We start from the raw sequence: 25,879 nt of genomic DNA, 5'->3' as shown, positions 1-25,879 counted from the left end.
TATCAGACCCCTCCAAAATAGCAGGGTGTTCAAATACTCACTATATGTGTGTGTGTGTGTGTGTGTGTATATTTTATTATATATATATATATATATATATATATATATATATATATATAAAGGGCCGGGACTTTAACGCGTTAGATAAGATTAATTAATTACAGGACTTTAACGCGTTAATTAGGATTAATTACGCAAAAAATAAAGAACATCATTTTAACCACACTTATTTTTGCACTGCGGAACGTTTTTCAATGAATGAGTTTCGACAGACCGTTTATACTGGACCACCAACTAGCTTTCACGAGTCACGACAACAACAAACCGAACATGAACGAAGAAGCTGATGAGACCACTTTGCTTGGCCCTGTGGATGGGCAATTTTGCTTTAAAAAAACGAAAGGATGGAAGCGTCGACAAAAGTATGGTTGTGCGCAAGCTATACAACAAGGAATTTGCGTATCACCGCAGCACATCGAGCCTCAAATATCACAAATATGCTATTGCTACACTTAATGGCAAACATTGCACTGGTCTGCTGGACTGAAATAAACAACATTTTGTTGATTAAACGTATGTATTCAGTCTTTATTCAATGGTATATTAAAAATCCATGTGAAAAATTACTTCTCACTGTTCTCAGGTCAAATATTTATATGCAATTAAAATGCGATTAATTTCGATTAATTTATTTCAAAGCCTCGAATTAATTTTATTATTTTTTTTAATCGAATCCCGGCCCCTTATATACATACACACACACATGCGCGTGCAGTACGGGAGAAATTATATTGTAAAAACATTTCAAGTAGTATTTTCAAATTCATTTTACACATTTATACATAAATGTCTTAAGACATAAAAAATATATTTAGGTTAGCAACCTTAAACATTTTAGAATGTGTCTCCCCTTACACAAGGATGATAATATTTTGGGGTATCTAAAGCAAAAGATTAATGTGCGCACATTACATTACGTTTCACAAACTAGATTACACAAAAACTAGTAAGCAATATACAGCCTACTCTAGTTATCACTTCTGAACATAACCATGGACACGTGGATATGTGTGCTCCCTCACCGATTTGTTTCTCAATGTCTGCGGCCTCCTCTGGTGTTGCCCGGGGCAGAATCCCTGGATCCGTGAAGCTGGTCTGGAAGAGTGAGATGATCACAAACACAAAAAGGACCCCTGCGATGGCCGGGATGCAGCTGGTGAGGTGCTTCACCAGGAACGGGCAGCTGTAACCACAGAACAGCTCAATTAGGAAAACATTGATTGCGGAACAAAGAAGCTTTAAAATATAGTGCTCCATTAAACGGTTACTGTTCCATTCCCTACAGCTCTGTGGATCCCAAATCCAATGTCTAATGCTAAACCAATGCCCTATAAAGAGAACGAGAGAAAGCGGTGGTTGTGTAAGAGGATCCAAACAAGTACTAATGTCTAAAGTGTTGCAGTACATCGAAAATAAATAACATAAACCTAATGTAATATAAAGATTTGAACTATAGTATCAAACTGAATCTCCACATAATGTGCTGTATCCACAAGGAATTGCTTTAAAATGAGGGGTATGATTAACACTAAAATTAAATGAGCCACTTTTAAATAACCATACATCATTAATTAAGTCCCTATGTGTCCTCAATACAAATACTGTCTCGAGGGAGACAGTACGTTTCACATGCAGATTTGTAGAATAATTTCTATTGCAGTGTACTCCAGAATAGGGAGGCAGGTTTTGCTCCAAAAGTCAATATTTCTTAAAGTATTTTTTTTTAGTTTGTAGTAATCACTTTGCCTGCAAATTAGCCTATTGAACATTTCAAATATTAGCATCTAGGAAAAGACACACAACTAAAAATGTACTATTTGACAAAAAAGGTTTGCACATTTTGCAAAGTATTATCAGGGCTGATATCGAGCCTACTGATATGACACTATTTAGTGGGTCTCTAAACAACAAAAGAAATGTAGTTAGACAATATATTTGTAACCATTTATATCACAAAACACGTTTGCATAATTAATCATTATAATTAATAAAATATGCATTTTACCCATTATATTGTATTTCTGTAGTTTAATGATCTTGTGATTTTATAAATAAAACTAACTTCAGAGAATTCATAATATAAAAACAATCTGTATTGACCTTTAAAAAAATTCCAACAAAAATTACTGTAGTAATCTAATAAAATAATTGAGATACTGCATATATTGATATATTATAAAAATCAGATACGGTCCAATACTACACCTTTATGGGAAATTTTCACATAAATAGGGTGATGTTGTCACAGTGAAAACCTACACTAATTTTTAACACTATAAGGACACATTTTTTCACAGGAATACTTAAATATGACATATCTTCATACGATTTATAAAATGTGACAACTCTGCCCTGACATTAATGAAAAAGAATTCTGTCAGCACAATCTTGCAGTGAAAACAATTATTCATGGCCCTTGACTTGGCTTATTGGATAGTTATTTTAAAATGTAATGCATATGCATTCAAATATAATTATTTAGTCCAATGACACATGAATAATCATTCTAATATGCAGACCAATTATTATTATTATTATCAATGAAAACAGCACTTTAATATTTTTAAAGAAATCATTCCTTTTTTTATGCTAGCACTGACTGACTTGTATTTTTGAAGCAGGTGTTTGAGACCAACAAACAAAAGCACTGTTGGACTAAAAATAGACATTGATGTAATCGGACTCTTTTCTCCAAACCCTGACCGCGCTGTGGTGTGACATCTTATCCCGATCTTCTCTCGGCCTACATATTATTGTGTCCCTCGTGCTTTCAGACAGCACAACAACACTACTTGCTTAGATGTTCTAGCCACAACCAGCTAAGACAGACCACGCGGTGTACCAGCCAAAGGCATGAGACTCACTCGAATACGAAGAAGAGTCCGCTGGTGAGCAGGATGAGTCCCAGTGTGAGCGGCAGCACGCCGCTCTGACGCGCCACGATGATGCGACCGTCACAGTAGAAGCGGTTCTTCCCAGGAAACACCTCCCATTTTCTCCGGGCTCGTTTGGGCTTGTGCTCGGGCAGAGGTCGCGGTGGAGGCGTCGGGGTCGGTGTCGCGAGTGCCTGAGGATCTATTTGCTGATATTCACGGGTTTTCATCATTTACGGCGGTGAAATCACGCTCAGTGTCCATCAAACATCAGCTGCAGCGCGATACGAGCGGATAGATGTCGCTTAATAGTGGCATTACACAAACTGCACGCACACACGCCGACCGCGTCCCGCTTTATTGGCAAACAGAACGAAACGCGACGGATTTACCAGCATATGACGTAACGCGATATGCAGCGGCGACGTCACAAACGCGTCCTCGCTACATGGCTCGATTATAAACCAGCGCGGCTTCGGTCGTTTGTTTTGACTCCGCTTTCATTCTCCGGTCAATGACGGATGCCGAATGAGGCTAGGTATTTACATTAAGAGCACTATAAAAGATGATTTGCCGCACAGATGATGTGGATGACACACAGGATGTGACGCTCCAGTCCTCGAGCTCTTCAAACAGCAGAGGCTGCGTGTGCTTACGGCATAATCTTTTGAACAAAGCTCTTCGTTATTAAACATTGATGGTGTTTGGCGTGTAATTCTGCAAGAACACGTTGGTTGTGTGCAGTGCAGTGCCCACTTCAATGTCATTCAATAGCTATCTGATACTGAAGTGGCGCTCTATCTATCTATCTATCTATCTATCTATCTATCTATCTATCTATCTATCTATCTATCTATCTTAATGTTGACTTGTATTTCATATTCTTGATTGAATAGGTAACTGAGTTCTACAAAAATATATTTGCCTAATTTATTTTCTTTTTTTTCCCTCATTAATAAAAATAGAGAAATGTCTGCTTAAATGCTTAAAAAACGATACACAGCATTATACACATGCAAAGAAAAACATAAAGAATACAATAGAAAAGAAAAAACTCAATACATGTAAGTTCATTGAACAAACACACAAAAATACTGGAAATTTGTTGTCCCAAAAAAAGGTCAAGTCAATGTTGTCTTGTTGAACAAACAAGATTTATCAAGTTGATTACACTGGAAAATGTTAGTTCTTTCAACTAAAATATTAAATCACAATATTGAAAATTTACCAGTTTAGATAACTAAAAAAATTAACTTTTCCTTCAGATGAGACGTTAAACCGAGGTCATGACTTTCAGTGGTCATTACAAATCCTATATGTCCTTTGAGGGATAAAAGAGTAGGGGTGTAACCCCCGGCACCCTGTCCATCATGGCCTCCTAATCTTATCCTGATTGGCCTAATCACTCGGTCTCCTCTCCACCAATCAGCTGGTGTGTGGTGAGCGTTCTGGTGTAATATGGCTGCCGTCGCATCATCCAGGTGGATGCTGCACATTAGTGGTGGTTGATTGCTTCGAAAAGCACTATATAAATGTAATAAATTATTGTTAAATTGCATTAAAGTAAACTGATTAGACAAAACTGCTATTTTAATATAGAAGTTAATTGATTACATTTGAGTTTAATTAAATCATGTTATCTTTGCACAGTAAACAAGTAGCCTACAAAACTACATACAAAAGATTTACTAAGAGTTCACTATTTATTTAAATTAATTTTTCCAAAATCCATTCTGCAAATTTTAATTTTGGGGTAAACTATTGCTTTAAACTTAACGCATGTTTTTTTTTTGTGTAAAATCTATATGTGGTATATATAAATATATATATATATCTATATGTTGGTCATGCACTTGAGATAATCAAGATGCAAGGTAGAAGTCAACCCAAAATCAAGACACAGCATGAGGGAGGTTCACTAAGTTGTTCGTCACAAGATTCCCCTCCAAGATGATTCGGAGGATGGATGGAGTTGGGAAGATGGGGGATGCTGTGCCACATCTTCGCTTTCTAGGCTGGGTACAAGTCCTCATCATCCGGAGCCTGGACATGAATGAAAATAAACTAATTAAAAAGTACAGTATGTTATGACCCATTTTATTTACATCATAAAGCCATCTTATAAGCAACACATTTCATGTCAGCGAGGTCTGAGGAGCAGTGGTGGCAGAGACAATGGTGCATCATTTTATTAAATCTATGGAAGAAAATGTCCAATGATTATTTGGTTCTGTATTAAAGGGATAGTTCACCCAAAAATGAACATTTTTTTGTTATCTGCTTACCCCCAAATTTAACACAAATTACATCTTTTTTTTAACTCCAACCGTTGCTCGTATAATGCATGTCAATGGGGTCTAATTCAAGTTATAATTTGTGTTGTCTTCTACTGTAGAAATAAAAACTCACCTACATCTTGAATGCCCTGGGGATAAGCAGATAAACATCAAATTTTCATTTTTGGGTGAACTATTTCTTTAAAGGAATAGTTCAGCCAAAAATGAACAATTGCTGTTTATTTACTCACCCTCAGGCCATCCAAGATGTAGGTGAGTTGTTTTTTCTTAAGTAGAACAGTAAGGCTTTTTAACTGAAACCGTGGTCCTTGGTGATTCAGATAACGCAAGTAAAGTCATTTAATGGTGACATTTGTCACATATTCCAAGAACATCCAAGCAGAACTAAGAATGATGAAGATGACAAAAAAGATAGAAATGTAGGGTGAGACCGGGGATGGTTGTAACAAGAGTTAATTGTGACACTTACGTTTGTCCAAACTTCCGTTTTCTCTGTTTAGACATTATTCCTCATATGAGAACCATTGAGCCCTGTAGACAGATCAAATTTTAGATTAGAAAAACTAATTTTGATGCAAGACCCTTTGTTTGTTTTTTTTACTTTTTTTTGTTATGGCAATTCCCAGTTAAACTCATCAAAGTTAAAATATGGTTATTGTGTGTGTGTGTGTGTATATATTTTTTCATGCAAGTTGTTAGTGACAAGTTGTTGGTTGTTGTAGCTTTAAGGTGAGCTATGTCATGGCTACAAGACTCAGGGTTAGTTGTAACATAAATTAAGCATGTTACAGTGTACCCCAAGTACAGTTTTAGTTGTATTTATTCCAGTGACATTTTTATTTTTTTCGGTATGCGGTAGGTCAGGGGTGTCTAAACTCGGTCCTGGAGGAGGGTCACTGTCCTGCAGTTTAGCTCCAATTTTCCCCAACACACCTGCTTAGAAGTGTCTAGTATGTCTAGTAAACCTTGATTCGCTGGTTCAGCTGTATAGTTGGGGTTGTAGCTGAACATTGCAGAGTGGTGGCCCTCCAGGAGCAGGACTGGACACCCCTGGCCTATATCTTGCGAAGAGAAAGACAAATTGAGGGACATGAGCGTTTGCTAATTTTATTATTTTTTGTTACACACATGCACACATCAATGATGTTAAGGAAAACTTTCAAAACTTTTTTTTTTTTGGTCATAATCCTCATTTCATAATGTTACACATCACCTCGATGGATATAATAACATCTCACCCCAGGGTCTGTTACAACTATCCAACTATGATTTGTAACATTTCACTCCTTGTGTTAGAATCAAAATGACAGATGTTCTGTTTGTGCTGCAAAGATGACAGCTTTGTCATTTAATAGCTGGAACTTGTAAATTTTTATTCGCATTTTGAATGCACTGGCTTAAAAGAACTAAGACAGAAATGTAAAAATTGTTACAACCATCCCAGGTCTGCCCTGCTGTGAATCTGCTTGTGACTAAAACATTACAGACTAAAAACATGCTGTTTCTTTATGTTAAGGATTACAGGTAATATTGTAAATAATGTTTAGTTTCTTGCTCTAACTTATTGTTTTACTTTATAAGACATCAATACACTGCTCAGGCATAACATTATGGCACTGATTATCTCTTCATCACAGCACCTGTTAGTGGGTGGGACATATTAGGCAGCAAGTGAACATTTGAGCGAGTTTGACAAAGGACAAATTGTGATGGTCAGATGACTGTGTCAGAGCATCTCCAAAACTGCAGGTCTTGTGGAGTGTTCCCGGTCTGCAGAGGTCAGTATCTATCAAAAGTGGTCCAAAGAAGGAACAGTGGTGAACCGGCGACAGGATCATGGTTGGCCAAGGCTCATTGATGCACGTGGGGAACGAAGGCTTGCCTGTGTGGTCCGATCAAACAGACAAGCTACGGTATAGTTCCAATTGCTCAAAAAGTTAATTCTGGTTCTGATAAAAATGTGTCAGAATACACAGTGCATTACAGTTTGTATGGGGCTGCATAGACGCTGCTAGTCAGGGTGCCCATGCAAACCCCTGTCTACCACCGAGAGCATCAACAAGGCACGCAAGCATCAGAACTGGACCAAAGAGCAATGGAATGAGGTAATCGGGGCTGATGAATCACATTTTCTTTTACATGATGTGGATGGCCAGGTGCTTACCTGAGGGACACATGGCACCAGGATGCACTATGGGAAGAAGACAAGCAGGCGGAGGCAGTGTGATGCTTTGGGCAATGTTCTTCTGGGAAACCTTGGGTCCTGCCATCCATGTGGATGTTACTTTTGACACATCAGTTTACCAGAGCACCCACAGTAATTTTAGAATCACCCTCTGTGATTTGATTTGTGAACCAGGCTCATAATAATCCAATCAAATAATAAATCCAAGACCTTCAGAATTGCCTTAATTCTGTGTGGCATTGATTCAACAAGGTGCTGTAAGCATTCTTTAGAAATGTTGGCCCATATTCATAGGATAGCATCTTGCAGTTGATGGAGATTTGTGGGATGCACGAAGCTCCTGTTCCACCACATCCCAAAGATGCTCTATTGGGTTGAGATCTGGTGACTTTGGGGGCCATTTCAGTACAGTGAACTCTTTGTCATGTTCAAGAAACCGTGGGCGTCAGAAGCAAATAAAAAGTGGGTGGGTCAGTAGTGGCTAAGGCAAAATATGATAGGGGCAGGAAAAAATATGATTTCATAGATGTGATTTCCTGCATTATGGTGCGTTTGAGGCCATATCCCTTTCCTATACCAAAAAAGACCTCAAACCAGTCAATACCAATAGTCTAATAAAAAGGCTATATTCATTTAACTGCCATAGAAATCAACAGTTTCACAGAAAATGATAATGAACAAGTTGCATGTTTTTTATGCTCCGTGTCCAGACAGAAAAAGTGCTGTTTACTAAACGATTGATTGGGCCAGACAAAATTACAGAAATCACCCAATTTACTGTGGCTATAGAGTAGGGGTAAGACGCATGGCATCAAGTTGACGCAAATCGAGCATATAGGTTCGAATCCGCTTTTTGCCACACTCGCTCTACTCCCTTTCCCCATCACATATCAGATCGGAAAGGTATTTATTTTCAATAAAAAAGAGAAAATATTAGAAAAGGGGAAATAAAGCGTTTAACATGTGTTTAATAATAAGTTTCTTAATAAGTTTCTCGGTTAAGGGGTAGTCAAGGTAAGTAGACGTGCTGAATTAGAAACGATAAAACGATTAAAAAAAAACGATAAAACACACAATGGTTGCGACACCCATGCAAGAAACCCATTTGAAATTATTCAAACTTTATGACACGGTGCATTGGTTGGATGGTACATGGTGGTAATAAAGGGATGGACATGGTCAGAAACAATGCTCAGGTAGGCTGTGGCATTTAAATTATGCCCAATTGGCACTAAGGGGACTAAAGTGTGCCAAGAAAACATCCCCCACACCATTACACCACCAGCAGCCTGCACATTGGTAACAAGGCATGACGGATGCATGTTCTCATTCTGTTTAGGCCAAATTCTGACTCTACCATCTAAATTTCTCAAAAGAAATCGAAACTCATCAGAACAGGCAACATTTTTCCAGTCTTCATCTGTCCAATTTTGGTGAGCTTGTGCAAATTGTAGCCTCTTTTTCCTATTTGTAGTGGAGATGAGTGGTACCCGGTTGGGTCTTCTGCTGTTGTAGCCCATCCGCCTCAGGGTTGTGGGTGTTGTGGCTTCACAAATGCTTTGCTGCATACCCCGGTTGTAACGGCATACCTCTTCTATCAGCTTGAATCAGTCGGCCCATTCTCCTCTGACCTCTAGCATCCACAAGGCATTTTTGCCCACAGGACTGCCGCATACTGTTTTTCTCTTTTTACACCATTCTTTGTAAACCCTAGAAATGGTTGTGCGTGAAAATCCCAGTGACCGAGCAGATCGTGAAAAACTTAGACCAGCCCGTCTGGCACCAACAACCATGCCACGCTCAAAATTGCTTAAATCACCTTTCTTTCCCATTCTGACATTTAGTTTGGAGTTCAGGAGATTGTCTTGACCAGGACTACACCCCTAAATGCATTGAAGCAACTGCCATGTGATTGGTTGATTAGAAAATTGCATTAATGAGAAATTGAACAGGTGTTCCTAATAATCCTTTAGGTGAGTGTGTATATATCTGTGTCATCATTATTATTATTATCTCTCTCTCTCTCTCTCTCTCTCTCTCTCTCTCTCTCTCTCTCTCTCTCTCTCTCTCTCTCTCTCTCTCTCTCTCTCTCTCTCTCTCTCTCTCTCTCTCTACAGACAGACAGACAGACAGACAGACAGACAGACAGACAGACAGACAGACAGACAGACAGACAGACAGACAGACAGATAGATAGATAGATAGATAGATAGATAGATAGATAGATAGATAGATAGATAGATAGATAGATAGATAGATAGATAGATAGATAGATAGATAGATAGATAGATAGATATAGAGCTAATAATGATGAGTCAGAAATAGCCTACAGTTATGAGAGAAAATTGATTTCGCTTGACTGGTTAGAAAGTTCAGTCTATGGCATTCAAACCAGACACATTTTGTCACGCTGGCATCCGTCTGATTCCAAGACTTGGAAATCATATCCTAGGTGGCATGTCCGTTTAAAAAAAAAAAAGAAGAAAAAAAAGAAACCGATGAAAGAAAGAAAAATAAACCCTCATCCACATAATCACAACGACTGACAGGCTGGGAAGAGGAATAAGGGAGGGTGAGCAATTGACGTCACTTTCGCGCCGGAACACGCCCCCTCAGTCATAGTTGCCAGGGCCGCAGTTTTCCCGCACAATTGGGCTATTTTAAAAAAGGAGTTGCGGGAAAAAATTACGGAGCCGCGGGTTGCTTTTTTTGGGCTACAATTATAAAGCACCGCGGCCGCGGAAAAATATAAAAGAGTCAAAGAAAAAATAAAATGGAACGGTTTATTAGTGGGTTTTGATCCCCGGGAACGAATTAACTTGGCAACAATCGCTGCGCGTGAGGAGACACGTCACTTGAGCATTTCACAAATCAAGCATCATCACGTCACATGAGTTATTTTTTTACGGTCTATGGTTATGCCTTTGGTGGTTAAGCATCGGTTCGGTTGTCCGTGGATGAACAAGCAGCACTATAAAATATCAGGTAAATGGAGAAAAACCATCACCACGAATGCTTTCTCTCTTTACTGCTGAAATCTATCCAGCACCACACGAGAAGGGTGGGGAAGAGAGCATATGTCCAAAAGAAGACAGCCCTGAGATTGTAACCTGTACACACACACACACAATTTTGGAAACGACTATTTTGATTGTTTTTGAAATAAGTATCTTAACCAAAGCTGCATTTATTTTATTAAAAATAAAAAAGTAATATTGACTGTAATATGAAATATTATTAAAATGTAAGTAAATGTTTTCTATTTGAATATAGTAAAGTGTAATTTATCCTGTGATTTAAAGCTGCATTTATTTTATTAAAAATAAAAAAGTAATGTTGACTCAGACTGTAATATTATGAAATATTATTAAAATGTAAGTTAATGTTTTCTATTTGAATATAGTAAAGTGTAATTTATCCTGTGATTTAAAGCTGCATTTATTTTATTAAAAATAAAAAAGTAATGTTGACTGTAATATTATGAAATATTATTAAAATGTAAGCAAATGTTTTCTATTTGAATATAGTAAAGTGTAATTTATCCTGTGATTTAAAGCTGTGTTTTCAGCATCATTACTCCAGTCTTCAGTGTCACATGATCCTTCAGAAATCATTATAATTTGATTATGTTCTCCTCAACAAACATATATGATTATTATCAATGTTGAAAACACGTTTAGGATAATTTAATAGAAAGTAAAAAACAAACAAACAGTATATATCTGAAAAAGAAAGCTTTTGTAACATTGTACTACTGGGGGTAGGGGGTGGGTAAACAAAGAAAGGAATACATTTATTCAGCAAGGATGCCTTAAAAATTAATTTAGTGACGGTATAGACATTTATAAAGTTGCAAAAGCTTTATATTTCAGATAAATGTTGTTCTTTTGAACTATCTTTTAATTAAATAATCCTGAAAAACAGTTTTCAACATTGATAATAATCATAAATGATTCTTGAGGAGCAAATCATAATATTACAATGATTTTTGAAGGATCATGTGACACTGAAGACTGGAGTAATTCAGCTGAAAGTTCAGCTTTGAATCACATAAATAAATTGCATTTTAAAATATATTAAAATAGAAAAGTTATTTTAATTTGTGAAAATATTTCACAATAATACTGTTTAGCTGTATTTTTGATCAAATAAATGCAGGCTTGGTGAGCAGAAGAGACTTCTTTAAAAACAATCAGTTTTCAAAACCAAAATTTTCCAAACTTATATATATATATATATATATATATATATATATATATATATATATATATATATATATATATATATATATATATATATATAGTTTATTTGTAGGCCCTGTGGGAATCCAGTGGTTGTCTCATTTGATTGGACACTGGAAAATTGGGCTAGTTTTCATTCCATTTGGGCGGGTTTAGAGTTCTCATTGGGCTAGAAATATTTCTGGGACCTGGCACCTCAGCCGGAATTATACGAAAGCTGGATCTGGAAAACAGGAGTACAACAAACGATTTTCTAATTTTTCCTTACGACATAACCATTGTCCAATTATGATTTTGACGCCGCGGGGAAATAAATCCAGATAATCACGTATATGATTTGATATATATTGTCATATCGCTCAGCCCAACTTGTTAAAGAGCTATTGGGTATAATTTCACAATCCAACATATCTGACGCAAAACGGTAACTGCAAATGCACATTTCGCTGCCCGGATTTCAATTGTTTTTGCGAAGTGCAGCGATCCATTAATGGAAAATTGCTTCTCTTTTCTGCCGATAAAGGATGATCTGATCTGTAAATAGCTCGATACGATTATTACAGACAATGTACTGCGCTCATCCCTGCCCTGCCGTTTAAATCTCTGAACTCTGAAGTATTGGTTTTAAAAAATAAAAAAAAAGAAGAAAAGGGTTTTATAGCGCTGCACGTAACCACTAGATGGGGCTGTGAGATTAACATTGGGCTCTATACATTTCGGAGTAGCACGTGCCTAACGTTCATTGCTAGCATGGTCAATAAACCACGTATAAATTAAAATACAACTTCTGAAACGAAATAAAAACGAGTTGATTTATGCATCTACCATAGGGCATTTTGTATGGTATACTGAGAGAAGTGCTAAAAGTACTCGTTACCGATAAAGGCAGGGCTACATTCGGGATTGCAAATTTGCGGTACGAAACATTTTACCTGAGCAGGAGGAAATTTACAGCTGCGTGTTTTTGAAAGCTCCGATTCATTGTTTGGTTTGATCGCCAGATGTGTAGGCATTTTTACACACAATTTGATTAAAAGTGCAAAGCCTAACTGCTATTCAACGACTGCTTGAACTGCATTCCATATTCTTGAAAGAATATAGGCAGCTTTCAATCTTGAGAACAAACTTGCAATTTGCAGTTCATACAATTTGCCTTACAGTCATAGACTGTAACAGTACAGAAACACTTCTGTAGTCAGGCCTCCACCATACACAACAGCTAAAGACTACATTTATGCCAAATCAGAAGCTTTTAAGTGTATAATTCACTCTCATCAACAGCAATTGAGGATCAGTCTGATTACTACTGAAAATGCAATCTTATGTAAAGCAATTGCAATGGGGAGTAAATGGGAAAATTTACTTTAAAAGTTTACCAGCAGAATGAGAGACTTACGGTATATTTGTATTCAAGCACTTACCTGAACAATAAAAATGTAGATATGAGGGTGTAAACAGCACTGCTGTTCTGGGTGAGCGATCTTCAGTTGTGTGTCACTGTCACCTATGCAATACATGTTAGGATTTTGAACGTTTGGGTAACCTATGCATATATATAATTTTGCTTATGTAAAATTATTGGACAGCACCTTTGCACATACAGTTTATAAGATTGTATCAACAACTGAACATGTATAATATTTAAGTCTTGTGGCTACTTGCCAAACACTGGCATTTGAGCATTTACCGCTTACTTCCATTATAACTTGGTTCCACCACAATTGTCACTTTTTTTTTTCAGAGGAAAAATATCTGTTAATCAATAATGCAGCAAATGCAGTCCATATAGCTTAATGTGTATACATTAAAAATATATTCAAACTCCAACTGAAAAACTGATCAGAATTGATATAAATAAATCAATCACAAACATTTTACCAAGATTTAATGTACATTTATTCTTAACACGTGGAACATATAGTATAAAGATTTCATACGGAATAAATGATATTCATTAAGCCAAAAGGTGGGGAAAAGGAATTTACAACAAGATTTTAGCTACATCATCTGAAATACAAATATGAATCCATAGCACTGGAATCGACTAAGGAAACCGCTGGGAAAGAGGGGAAAACAAACGTGTTTATTGTATCTTTGTTCCGGTGAATGATGATGAAATCGGTTGGAGTTAATGGACTTGTCTGGTTTGATATATGCCTCTACAGCTTTAACAAAAGGAATTGAAATGTTATGTGTATGGGATCGCAAGGGCAAAAGATTGCATCCCTACAGTCAGAGATGTAAGGAGAGCAAGGTGGTAAATAAACACATGGCAATGCGCAATGAGAGATCTGTTGAGTGAAACCTTTAATTCTTCAAAGATTAAAAACGGTGAAGAGCGCCATAAGATGAGAGAGAAAGAAAAAGAGCAAAGTGTAATTTACAACATCATTATATACACTGCAGCCTGGACTGCATCTAGAGCTCAAGACCAGTCCTAAGAGGTGATTTCTTTAAGGGTCAAGTCATACAATCGAGGGACAAAGAAGAGGTCGGGGTGTTGTAGGTTCACGTTACTTTGGGGGGAAAGCCATATTTTCCTCTCTCAACATGAACTAAAATCATTTTTAAAAACTACAGTTTTTTTGCTGCCAAGCCAGCATTATCTCAGTGTGAAACAGTATTGTTACAGTATGTTTACAGTTTTAAGGTGTACAGTACAGAAAAAAAGTCCTACAATCTACTGCACAGGCCTCCCATTTACATTTCTGTTCACAGCCAACGACCTGGTTCCTTTAGGGCTAAGTATATATTTAATCAAAGATACAGCAATTTATACCACACACCAGAGTCTGCAAGTCCATTTAGCCTCCAAGAACCAGATTATGGTCGTCTCCATGCCCATTCTCACCCGGAAGGTGAACATGGGCACAATTTTTCCCCAAACTCACTGTAAACTTGACAGCAACTTTGGTTACAGTTTTGTTTTTTTGTGTCTTTTTTGTAATTTTATTTTTCCTTACAAAAAAAGTCCAAAGGGCAGCACACTCTTGCAGGTGAGGATCTCGATCGGCACCTCCTTGTTAGTTTAATTCTTATCATACATGTTAAATCCATCGCGACTTAATGGTATATCCTTCCTTTAGAGCAAAGCAAGGGTAGACAGGATAGGACAGTGGAATCTGAGGTGATTTTGCATAAATTAAAAAAATGAACATACAGTCAGTCAGTTTCGCTGTTAAATTTTCTCCACTCACACAGACACACACACATTAAAAAAAACAAGTGGGGAAAAACATGATCACCCCCACGGCTGTCATGACTGGCCGATCAGAAAAAGTACGTCACAGATTACATGGGACACCAAAGAGTTCATAAGTGGGGACACCGATATGTCCAGTAGCCGTGACTCGTACAGCGTGAACTCCGAGTGGTTCTCTTCGACTTTGGCAAGGGCGTACAGGGCTCGTGCCGCCCGCCGCATCATGTCCACACTAGTAGGCTCGAAGTGTGCACCTTGTAAGTGCAGTAACGAGCCCTGACTCTGTTGGAACTGGGTGGCTGCAAGACTGTCCTCCAAGAACCCAAGAAGGTTTCCAACACTTCCTTTCTGCACAGCAATAGCCCGGGCCGCAACACTGTCGCCTTGTGCCAGATTAGCTAGCAGCACCACCGCCATTTCCCGGCAGACGGGCACTTTGCGCTCACCAACCATGCGCACAAGGGAGCCATAGAGCTTCTCCAAACGGCTGAAAGGTGGCGTAGCCAGAATGAGGTCAACATTGTTATCCTGGATGCTAAGCTTACTAAGGGTTTCGAGGACAAGTCTCTGGGGAGACAGTGTCCCGTTGAGCCCCAGCGTGGGGAAGGGGTCAATCGCTTCGGCCGAAGGGCACACAGCCCAGTGGAGCAAGCCATCCAGCAGTGGTAAGCAAATACTTTCTGGGTAGATGGAGAGGTCCAGCTGACCGGAGATGTTTGCTAATGTGACCAAGCAGTTTTCCCGCAAAACCTCAAGACAGTCCCACCACCACTCGTCTCGCTCACAGCTGACACCTTCATCTTCCTCTTCTTCTTTTTCATAGGTAACCGGGGCCTGCTTGCGTTCAGGATGCCGATGGTGCAACAGCACAAGCCGACCAAGTAACAGCAAAAGCCCTGGATGCTTTGACATCTCCAGATCATTGCTAGGAATAAAGGAAAGGCTGCGAACAATGTTGGAAACACAGATACAGCGGCGAGCAAGGGCATCCTGCCAATCTGAGAGTGTACAGAGCGGGGTCTCATCCTTGCTATGTGGCTCGTCTTCCAAGATTTTGATATTGCGACTCTGTTGTGCAAGATCGATGCCAAAGAGAAACGTATTTTTCTCTTTGTCACTATCCCGGTTGCCTCTGACTGCTTCCTCGGTCACAGAGCCTCGCCTTGCCAATAGAACGTCATCAAAGGTGGCCGTTATACTCGCCGACGTGCTTGCTGTTGTAGTACTTTTACCCTCTGACAATGGTTGATTTGAGGATGGCTGATGTTGTACTTGATGCTGCTCTTCATTTGTTTGAGCATTATCCGTAACAGTTTCCACTTCTTGAGATGCCTTCTTGCGTGGCTCAACATTCACCGGCACCCGTTTCTGATGCTTCAAGAGTTCAATCTTGCTCTCAAAATGAGTTTGTATGTGCTCTGTGGTGTCACCACCACCCACACTCCAATGGATAAGACCACTATCAAAGGCTTGCCGCCTACCCAATTTACTAGTGCGGCCAATCACAAACGGGTCTTTTTTCCTTAATATCTTGATGGGAAGCTTGTCAAATTTACTAGCCTGCTTTGGCCTCTCCTGGGAGGCACTCATGTCCTGCAATGGGGTAGATGATCTGAGATGATCTTTGCATGAAGTATCATCACTTTCCCTCTCTTCTATGTCATTTTGGACCTGCATAGACTCCTCTTTCTCCTGCTTGACCTGGACTTGTGATGTCTGGACAGGGTTGATTTCGACATCATCCTCATCCTCATCATCCTCCTCATCCTCCTCTTCCATCTGCTCTGCCTCTGGCCCCTCCTCATCAGACATATCAGGGTCAATGGCATCTGGGTCAATTAGGGTACGCTGCCCAGGGTCTCCAACCTCATACTCTTTCAAGATGCCAAAGATCTCAATGAGGCACCTTCGGAAATACTCAACAATAAGCTCGAGGAAGCCAGGAAGCTGCAATCGGACAAAGATGAATTAAAGATAAGTAACACTAGTTGACCAACCTGACCCATCCCTTATCATATAGTCTATAAAAATTTACTGACCTGGTTCAGATTAAAATTAGAAATGCTGTTGTCATCATAGAGAAGAATATTAATGGTATCCAAAGCCCATGTGCTCTCAGCTAACAAGCCTGATTTGAGGGACATCATGACTCGCCAAGCCTCTGGTGTTCCTGAAACAAAACAAAACCCAACTTTCAGAACTCTCTACAAATGGACCAAGACACAAGTATTCATGGGAACGATGCTGTGAGCCTCTTACCAATATCTTTCATGGTAAGCCGCCGACGCGGTTTCAGAATGGGCTGCGAGGCCTCTATTGAACCTGGTGGGAATGCTACGTCTCTCCGAATCAGAGGGGGCTGCACTGGCGGCTGGGCAATGTGTGATGCAGGAACTGGAGGTCCAGCCTTCTGAATTTTCATCCCCGAGTGCATGTATGGAGACTTACTGGGTGAGGTCCTATTCTCCATTGGTCTTGGCATGGGTGCAGGGCTGGACACTTGTGGAATGTGGTTCTGGGAGGATTGATAGTTGGGCTGAAGAGGTCTGGACATTGGTGGCCCAGAGGCTCCAGGCCCGTATGGGGGCTGACGCTGGTTAACATGGCCAGGCCAAGATCCCTCGTGATTCATGCGCTGATCTGAAGGCATCATGTCTTCAGAACGATTCATGTTGTGGTAGCCTTGACCTTGAGATGGGACACCAGGGGGTCCCTGACGATTATGATAGTTTGGATAGTTCATGTCATTACGCCCAGCCCACATGGGACCTTGGGGTCCATCTGGGACAGAAGGCATGGAGCCACTCATGGTACTACCCATCATCTGTGGCTGCATTGAGGGCTGGGAGTTTGGACCACCCGCGTTAGGCCCTCGATCTCGCCCAAAACCAAAAGGAAATTGGCTCTGTGGGCCTGGTGGGCGTCTGTCTGAGCCTGGATAAGTGTTAAACTGGTTATACATATCTGGTTGGGACTGAGGTCCACCTGGGGCTTGGGGTCCCTGCTGCTGACCACTAAACGGGTATATGTCCCCTTCATGACGCTTTGCAGGAGGACCATAAACACCATCAACCGGTCTCTTCTGTGTGTAATTCTGTATAAGAGCAAGTTTTTATTGTTTTAGATCTTCAGCAATGACACAAGTACCAACAATATAATACGTTTTAAAAGGTTGTGTTGCACTGACCGGTTGCTGTTGTGGGTACATTCCTGACTGTTGGTTTGGGTATGGTCCACAAGGGGGAGCACCTTGGCCAGGGTATTGATTACTGTAAGACTCATGCCTGCAAACCAAAAAATACATAATTTTAGAAAGGCCTAAAAAGCATGGATGTTCAATAGTGAGTAGCAAACAATAGCAATAAGCTTAAACATTTTAAACATTTAAAGCAAATTTTCTAATTATGCTTTCTATACAATATCTGTGTAGTTTAATTAAACGTCAACCTCTGCTGTTGTGGGGGCCGGTTGGGTGAGTACATCCCTGCATCTGCACCAGAGGGCATCATGTTAGGTTGTGGACCCATATTACCATCTGGGCCCATACTTGAGTCTGGTCTGTGAGGAAATAAAGAAATGGTATTTGAAAAAATGGCAAATGAAGACTACTCTTCGGTTGGGTTGGAATGTCAAAAACACTGCAAAACTACTATAACTTAAAATATGAACATCAGATTTCTGTAATAATGTATTCATTGCTGTAATAAAATCAGTTGCTTCACTTAATATAAAGTTAAACTGAAATAAATGCTCTTACCTTCTGTCGTATCCTGGACCATATGGGTACTGTTGTCTTTGACCCATCGGCATATTGCCCATAGGTCCTGGGGTGCCTCGGTTATATTGTTCACCCATGCCACTGTTTGGGCCTTGACTTGGGCTCATGAACTGCTCACCCGCTAAAAAACAAAACGCAAGAAGAGAGATGCACTGAACATCCATTTTGTATACCAAAACATTATTTACAACCCATTTTTGTCATTGTGTGTTATTTAATACATGACAAATTATTCAACAACACAATTTATACTTAAAAGTATAATAAGTACATTTCTGTTTAAAATAATATTTATGGTTTATGTCAAGCCTTTTAACAATCAGTCACACTGGGATAAGAATCATAGGACATACTTTTGAGAGCAGACCATTTGGAAGTTTGAAATGCTAATGTAGCAAAATACATACAAATTGAAATGAACAGTAACAGAGTTGGCTTAATGTAGCAGCACAACTATAAAGGTTATTATATAAAATTAGACCAGAATATAACTAATGTCTCTTACATGATAATGGCGAAAGCCAACTCCATATCACAAAGAACAAACAAAAAAATTCACAAAACAGATATGACCAGAAGAGTCACCTTTTCTCATACCACCAAAGGGGTCCTTATTTGGCTCATAAGGCCCCATGCGACCCATCATGTCTGGTCCACCCATACCAGGCTGATAACCTGAATTGGGGGTTACAGAGTTACGTCGGGAAAAAGCTGGATCACCACCATCAGCAAACGGGTCCTGCAAATTCACACTGCTCCTGTGTAAGACATAATGACGATAAGCTCAAATGAGAGAGACTGTGGCCCCAAGTCTGAATGTCTTGTCCCAAAACTGATGAATACAGTTGATACAGAGAGGCACAGTAATTGACATGTACCTAGCACCAGGCATGGGTGGCATCTGACTGTGTGGTGTTGATGCAGGTGTAGGGGGCTTCAGGTCACCACCTTCGGCCATAGAACTGCTGGTCGACTGAGGCGTCTGAGGACCCTGTAACGATCCTGATCCAGCTGGGGGGAGGGAATATCAGATGCATCAGTCAGCAAATTCAATGGGAAGTATAGGTGGTCATATCATGTGTATAGTAAACAAACCAGAAAACAAAAATCCCTGTCCACATGGCTGTAATTTTAACATCAAATATGTTCTGACGGGCTGCGTTTCTTGTTTCTGCTGCACTTTCACTGTCAGTTTGGACAGACAACATGCCAGCATGAAGCGACACACTTTCGAGGAAATGTGCTGAGATCGGCTCATTTGGCAACCTTCCCCAGCATGAAATCATGCTGCTTTTCATGGCACTTAATCTCATTTGAGGACTTTCCCACACCGATGTCACAGGGAGAGGTGCTCTGCCAGCTAAGTGCTCGCAGAGTAGCATCCTAAGGTTTGAAGCTCCATATCCCAGCATGTCAGCGTCTCCATTACTACCACTCAACCAGCAGCTAACAACACACTTAAAACGCAGCTAAGGGCTTAGTCATGTGCTGAGAAAGATGAGGCACTATGCCTGATAAGTGGTCAGTCGGGTCACCTGGGTATTCAGATAATCAGAAAATTATAAATGATGCCCAATTTTGGTATGGTTGCATGTAGCTATCCGCTGACGTGATGAATCAAACACTGTTTCCGGGTCCACGTCTCAATTCTTTAATTGAGAATACCATTTCAACATGTTAATGAGCACAATTTTTTAGAGCACACATTTAAAGGGTTAGTCCACCCAAAAATGAAATTTATGTCAGTTGGTTAGTTAGAATCTCTTGAAGCATTGAAAATGCCTTTTGGTCCAAAAATAACAAAAACTGTATTGAGTTTATTGAGCATTGTCTTCTCCTCATGGTTTATTTTTAATCCTGAAATAAAGATTCAAACGGTTATGAATCAGCGGATTGATTCATGATTCGAATCGCGTGCCAAACTGCTGAAATCACGTGACATTTGCGATCCGAATCATGAATCAATCCGCTGATTCATAACCATTTGAATCTTTATTTGAGGATAGAAAAAAAGAGGAAGAGAAGACAATGCTCAATAAGGTCGTAGTTTTCTACAACTTTATTGAAGGAATAAAATCATTTTCATGAAGGAATCGAAAAGCTCTCTGACTAAATATAAAATATCTTAAACTGTGTTCCGAAGATGAACGGAGGTCTTACAGGTGTGGAACGACATTAGAGTCATTAATGACATCAATTTAATTTCTGGGTGAACTAACCCTTTAAAGGAAGTGTATGTAAGATTGTGCCCAAAACTGGTACTGCAATCACTTTCAAATTACTGTAGAGCGGTGTATCCCCTCTCCCCCTCCTCCTGACTCTAGGATGCCAGATAGGCTGCAGGATCCAGCAGAACGTTTGTAGCTGCAGTAACTAGAGCAGATCTGGCAACCCGGATGCCGAAACACTACTGACTTTGTGATTGGTTGATAGGTGGAGGGTGGAGCTTCAGGCCAAAACACAACAGATCAACAACTTTTAAATGACAATATCCTGGCCGGACTGCTGTTGTCAGTGATATAAGTATTTGAAATTAACATGATTTCTTAATGTCTAGTGACATATCAGGGCCATTTTATGATTAATTGAAATACATTTCTTACATACAGTTCCTTTAAGCAAAATTTGAAAAACTCCAGATGTACTATTAGTCTCTGGGCAAACAACATCCCAGAAAAAAATATATTTTAATGATTCAAAAACTCATCACTGTCTGGCTAAAATATTTAATGGCGATCAAGGTTAGGATCCTGATTTTTCAGTATTAGCACCATTTGTTGTTTGCTTTTGGGATCATGTGGAGAGTTTGATAGTCTGATAGAGAAAAGTTTTAAACTTCCTTATAAACCTTTACCGTCTCTCAAGTCCTTGAGTGCTCATGCTCATCCCAACCAACATGATTACCATGTTTAAGAAGACTTGAGCCAATGTGCATGTGTGTAAATGTCAGAGCACAGGGAATGACGAAGAGTGTGTGTGTGAGAAATGTGTGTGGATGAACAGCATGTTTGTACGCCACATGTTGCAGCTCATCTTGCGGCCAGCAAGAGGACGATTACTACTGGCACGCCTGTTGGATGACTCATGCTTCCATTCATTAACTCGTACACACATTGGGGTCACTGCCAGGTCAGACGTATCCGTATCTCACACTTCACACATGCTCTTTAACACACACGGCACAATACCTCAGCCTCCCTCCTCTGGGCAAGGATATCCCTCAAACACAGATAAAGAGGGGGGAGGGTGGGAAAGAAAAAAAAAAGATGAAGAAAAAGCCAGCTTGACTTTACACACCACTAACCCCTTCGTTCATACAACACCCCCACCTCACATAGGGTTTGCCTCTGAATCCTAAGGCCAGGAAAAATCTCTCTGCAGCAGGGGGGAAAAACAGTCAGCCTGGAGCACCTGACACGGTGCCAAGCAGACATGCTCTACATCACAGGGGATCCCCTTTAACTCACCCCATTCCTCTTGTAATCTCAGTCTCTCTCAACTGAACTTACTCTTCTTCTTTTTTTCACATGAGACATGTTCTTGGATTTAAAAACAGCTGGATGGAGTGAAACAGAATGGAGTGCATAACCTAGCAGTCTCCTTAAGCGCATTTAACACCCAGGCTTTTTACCAGTTTCATATAATTGGCTGAACACTCCGTCATTGTTACAGACAAACGCTATGCTTAATACTCTACAGTGCGCGTGATCCCGCGGTCGTACAGAAAGAGTGAAATGCCATGCAGGGGACAAATGCGAAATGTATGGGGAAATCCATTCGATTGTAGTTTAAATGAGAAATAGTTGCTGTGCTCTGGTCAACCGCTATAGAGTTAATGTCGCCATAGAGCAAGAACCAGTGAATGTGGTTTACAGGTTTCACAGAAAGAGAATGATGTGAACATGTGTGAGTGGCAGTGAGCCAAATCAGTTGGAGTTAGAATACTGGCATGTCTGTGGTCAAAATAGCTACACAAGATACAAGAGGCAACATGAAACACAGTAAACACCGCATGAAACACAGCTATTAGATCCATTTCAATGCTTCAGTTTGGGTGTACATAATCTATTAAAACAAATTGAAGCATTTAAACTGATAATAAAATATAATATAATACCGAATTTAAGTATTTAAACTTTATATTATATTATCAAAACCTGATATAGAAAATATTGGAAAGCACTGCATTAAAAACAAAAAACTAAAGAAAAAGAAAGAAAAAAACTCAGGTAAATTTGATTAATTTAGTGACTTCTGATTTAACAGTTTGTTTTAAAAAAAATTGATTTAATATCATGTTACACGGTCAAATAAAATAGAAATGGCAAATTAAAGTTAAAAATTACAAATGCATGATGAAAGCATTTTTTGTTTTTGTACGCTGTAAAGGTCTGGTATAAAGATTGTTTTTGCTTAGGTGGCCAAAATGTCCACCCAATAGAAAAAAGTTTTGCTCAGCAAGAAAAAAAAAAATGACACTAGGGGTGGCTGTCTGGTACACAGATTCTTCTGGCTTGTATTCATGTGCTGCATACCAACCGTTGCGATATATGTAGACATGCCTTGATTTTTAAATATATATTAATAATAATTTGCATTACACTGAAAACTACAAGGGCGCTCGAAAGATTTATTTTTATTTTTTAGATTTGTTTATTTTTCAGCTATTTTGATGTACTTTGGTCAGGATGATGAATAAGGCCTGTCACGATCATGAATTTTGTGCTGACGATTAATTGTCATACAAATAATTGTGTTTTGTTCATGTCATTGTAAGCCTAATGCAGTTTTTAATAGTACATAATATGATAACTTCTATTTTAAAAATATGATAAACTTTAATGAAATGAAAATAAATATTTGTATAATATAATGTATAATAGTCAAACATATTTGTATACTTTATAATAGTCATTTTATATATATATATATTTGTATAACTAAGTATTTGCTTAATCGTTGTTAATTTATTTATTTGTTCGTATTTTATTACTGACTGTTTACTTTTTTGTAAATTCAATTTAAAGTTTGAATTCAAGCTCTCTTCTGCTGTGAAAGCTACTGCAACAAAATTACCCCATTTTAAAAACACAAATACGCTGACTGAGCAAACATTTACATGAGATCATTGTAATCAAGTTGATCAATGTTTATGTTTGTGAATAAAAGGCTAAATTAAAATCTGTTCTTACTATTAAAGGGAACATGTCTCTTCAAAAGACTTGGATTAAACTGCTTCATTCATATTTACATACATACTTGTTATATATCTTGATTATATAAAAATATTGTTTACTAGAGATCCACCTATCAGCCGATCTTTAAACAATTTACAACCATTGGCATAACGGCTATACCATGAAAAAGGCCAATATAACAAACAAATGGTTTATTAATGAACTGTGTGAAGGCATTGTGCTGTATAATGTCTGCTGCATAATCCAAGATTACAATATAATATTCCTGCTTCGCTGCTGTCTGTTTTAATGTTAATCTAAAAACAAAACAAAACAGAAAAAAAAAAATTCACTGCCTACTCTTGACTAAATAACTTTTATAACTTTCATAAGAATTCAATTCCACAATGTGGAAACTGCAGACGGAATTTGCTGCATAACGCAGAATGTCACAGAATTTGTCTGTTTTTGATGAATAAATAAAACGTAGGTCAGTACAGTTAAATCAAGTCGCAATATAAACTAGTGTCTGTGAATAGTAAGCCGTAAAAAGACTTATTGAATATGAATCCTGCATGTTTCTCTGCGCCTCTGTGTGAATGAATGATGCAGTCGTGCGGTTTCAGTGTTGTTCAGCCTCTGCCGCCTCAATATATGAGGACACGAACGCATGAACATCCTCTCCAGTCACTTCATAAGCATTTTACCATTTCATTTGACAAAATCTATCTTTATATCACAAATACACACACAGAAACTCGAAGGTCATCACGGCAACCCATCAAAATAAAAGTTCAGTTTAACAAAGTAATTGTAACAGAAATATATTAATGTTGTACAGTTAAATTTTGCTACAATCTATTTTAATGACTAAATAATAAGAGGGCAAGTGACAAATATCATTATTGAAATCAGTCAATAATTGTTTTTTAAAATCGGTATCGGCCCCAACAAAATCCATTGGTGCATCCCTATTGATTACCTAGACTTTCAATGAATGGACAAAATATTGAGAGATAATATATCTATTATTTGTGGCAGTTATTTCCCATGGTTTCGAGTATTGATATTTTTCAAGGCATCATATCGAAAATCCAGTGAACAGAATACCAAGTCGAGCATCCAAATACCCAAGTTAAACAGACTAAACTTTATTTCCTGTTTTGGGCTAAATGAAAACGTTAATTTCGGCAGCAAAATTCATCAATATATTCCCAGCCCTGAAGACAGAAGCACAGAAGGGAATAAAGAACCTATGATATACCAGCAGAAAAGAGAGGTAGCAGGCAGTACAGTAAATCAATATAAATGACACAGGAAATGAATGTCAAATGTTGGCGTACAAACATTACCAGCTGTACTAAACCACATCAAAGTCAAATTCCATTAAAACAAGACATGCACACTACAACGCATTTACAACCACATTAATCTAGCTGGTTACAGGTGCATTATCAGGGCAATGAGAAGAGGTTTATGTCCAGGCAGTTATCGCCAGGCAGTAAGTCTGATTATGTCAGTTTTCCTGGACATCATGAACTAAATGAAAGTTTTGGGGCCGGTACCTGCATTTGGGAAACCGACTCTGAATAACAATGCATTAACCTTTCCTTCAAATTCATCACAAACTGCTTAAATTTTGCACAACACTGGTAATCTTACATCAAAAATAGAAATGCTAAAAGGAAGTGCCAAATCTCACAGTCAGAACATATTTTATGTTTAAAACACAGCTTTGTGAAGAGGGATTGGGAACAAATTTTTGCATCGCACCTGGTTAGACCAAAAAACAGTTTCTAGTTGTTGTTGCATGTCAGCACTGACCTGGTGACGGGGGCTGCACCTTGGCCTGGTTCTTTTTAGGGTCACTGTTGAAGAAGTCGGGTGGAGGGTCTTCCCCTCGCTCGATCTTGCACTCAAAGGCGTAGAGACACTGGATGTACTGTTTCTTTAGAGAGCTGGCCGCACTACTGGATGTGCCCACATTCAGGTTAGTGGCTAATTCCCTCCACTTTTTATTCTTGTTCACCTGATAACAGCAGACAGACACAATTTAAGGACTGTGA

The 25,879-nt window shown here is 38.9% G+C and overlaps 2 protein-coding genes across 4 annotated transcripts in view; both read right to left on the bottom strand.

Annotated features, from left to right (window-relative positions):
- Positions 1–3,683, bottom strand: part of zdhhc18b (zinc finger DHHC-type palmitoyltransferase 18b) — a 29,228-nt gene extending 25,545 nt beyond the window's left edge. Inside the window, exons 1-2 of one of the 2 annotated variants that reach the window (XR_010899227.1) lie at positions 2,925–3,683; positions 1,083–1,243 (exon numbers count right to left, since the gene is read on the bottom strand). Coding sequence is in view for 1 of the 2 variants with exons in the window: in XM_067425518.1 (XP_067281619.1) it covers positions 1,083–1,243; positions 2,925–3,166 (403 nt within the window). In the remaining variant the exon portion in view is untranslated. The remainder of the gene's footprint in view (positions 1–1,082; positions 1,244–2,924) is intronic. The other variant, XM_067425518.1, reaches the window with a different exon arrangement.
- Positions 3,684–13,946: 10,263 nt separating this feature from the next.
- The window catches only part of arid1ab (AT-rich interactive domain 1Ab), an 81,270-nt gene continuing 69,337 nt past the window's right edge, over positions 13,947–25,879 (bottom strand). For both annotated transcript variants that reach the window (XM_067426248.1, XM_067426249.1), the window contains 9 exons: positions 25,638–25,842; positions 19,515–19,647; positions 19,222–19,394; positions 18,616–18,757; positions 18,306–18,416; positions 18,046–18,142; positions 17,118–17,952; positions 16,898–17,028; positions 13,947–16,805 (listed from right to left, as the gene is read on the bottom strand). In XM_067426248.1, coding sequence (XP_067282349.1) covers positions 14,913–16,805; positions 16,898–17,028; positions 17,118–17,952; positions 18,046–18,142; positions 18,306–18,416; positions 18,616–18,757; positions 19,222–19,394; positions 19,515–19,647; positions 25,638–25,842 — 3,720 coding nt within the window. In that variant the 3' untranslated portion in view covers positions 13,947–14,912. The remainder of the gene's footprint in view (positions 16,806–16,897; positions 17,029–17,117; positions 17,953–18,045; positions 18,143–18,305; positions 18,417–18,615; positions 18,758–19,221; positions 19,395–19,514; positions 19,648–25,637; positions 25,843–25,879) is intronic.

This window comes from Pseudorasbora parva, chromosome 19 (assembly GCF_024679245.1).
Source record: "Pseudorasbora parva isolate DD20220531a chromosome 19, ASM2467924v1, whole genome shotgun sequence".
Lineage (NCBI taxonomy): Eukaryota > Metazoa > Chordata > Actinopteri > Cypriniformes > Gobionidae > Pseudorasbora > Pseudorasbora parva.
This window is presented reverse-complemented; position numbering and strand designations above follow the sequence as displayed.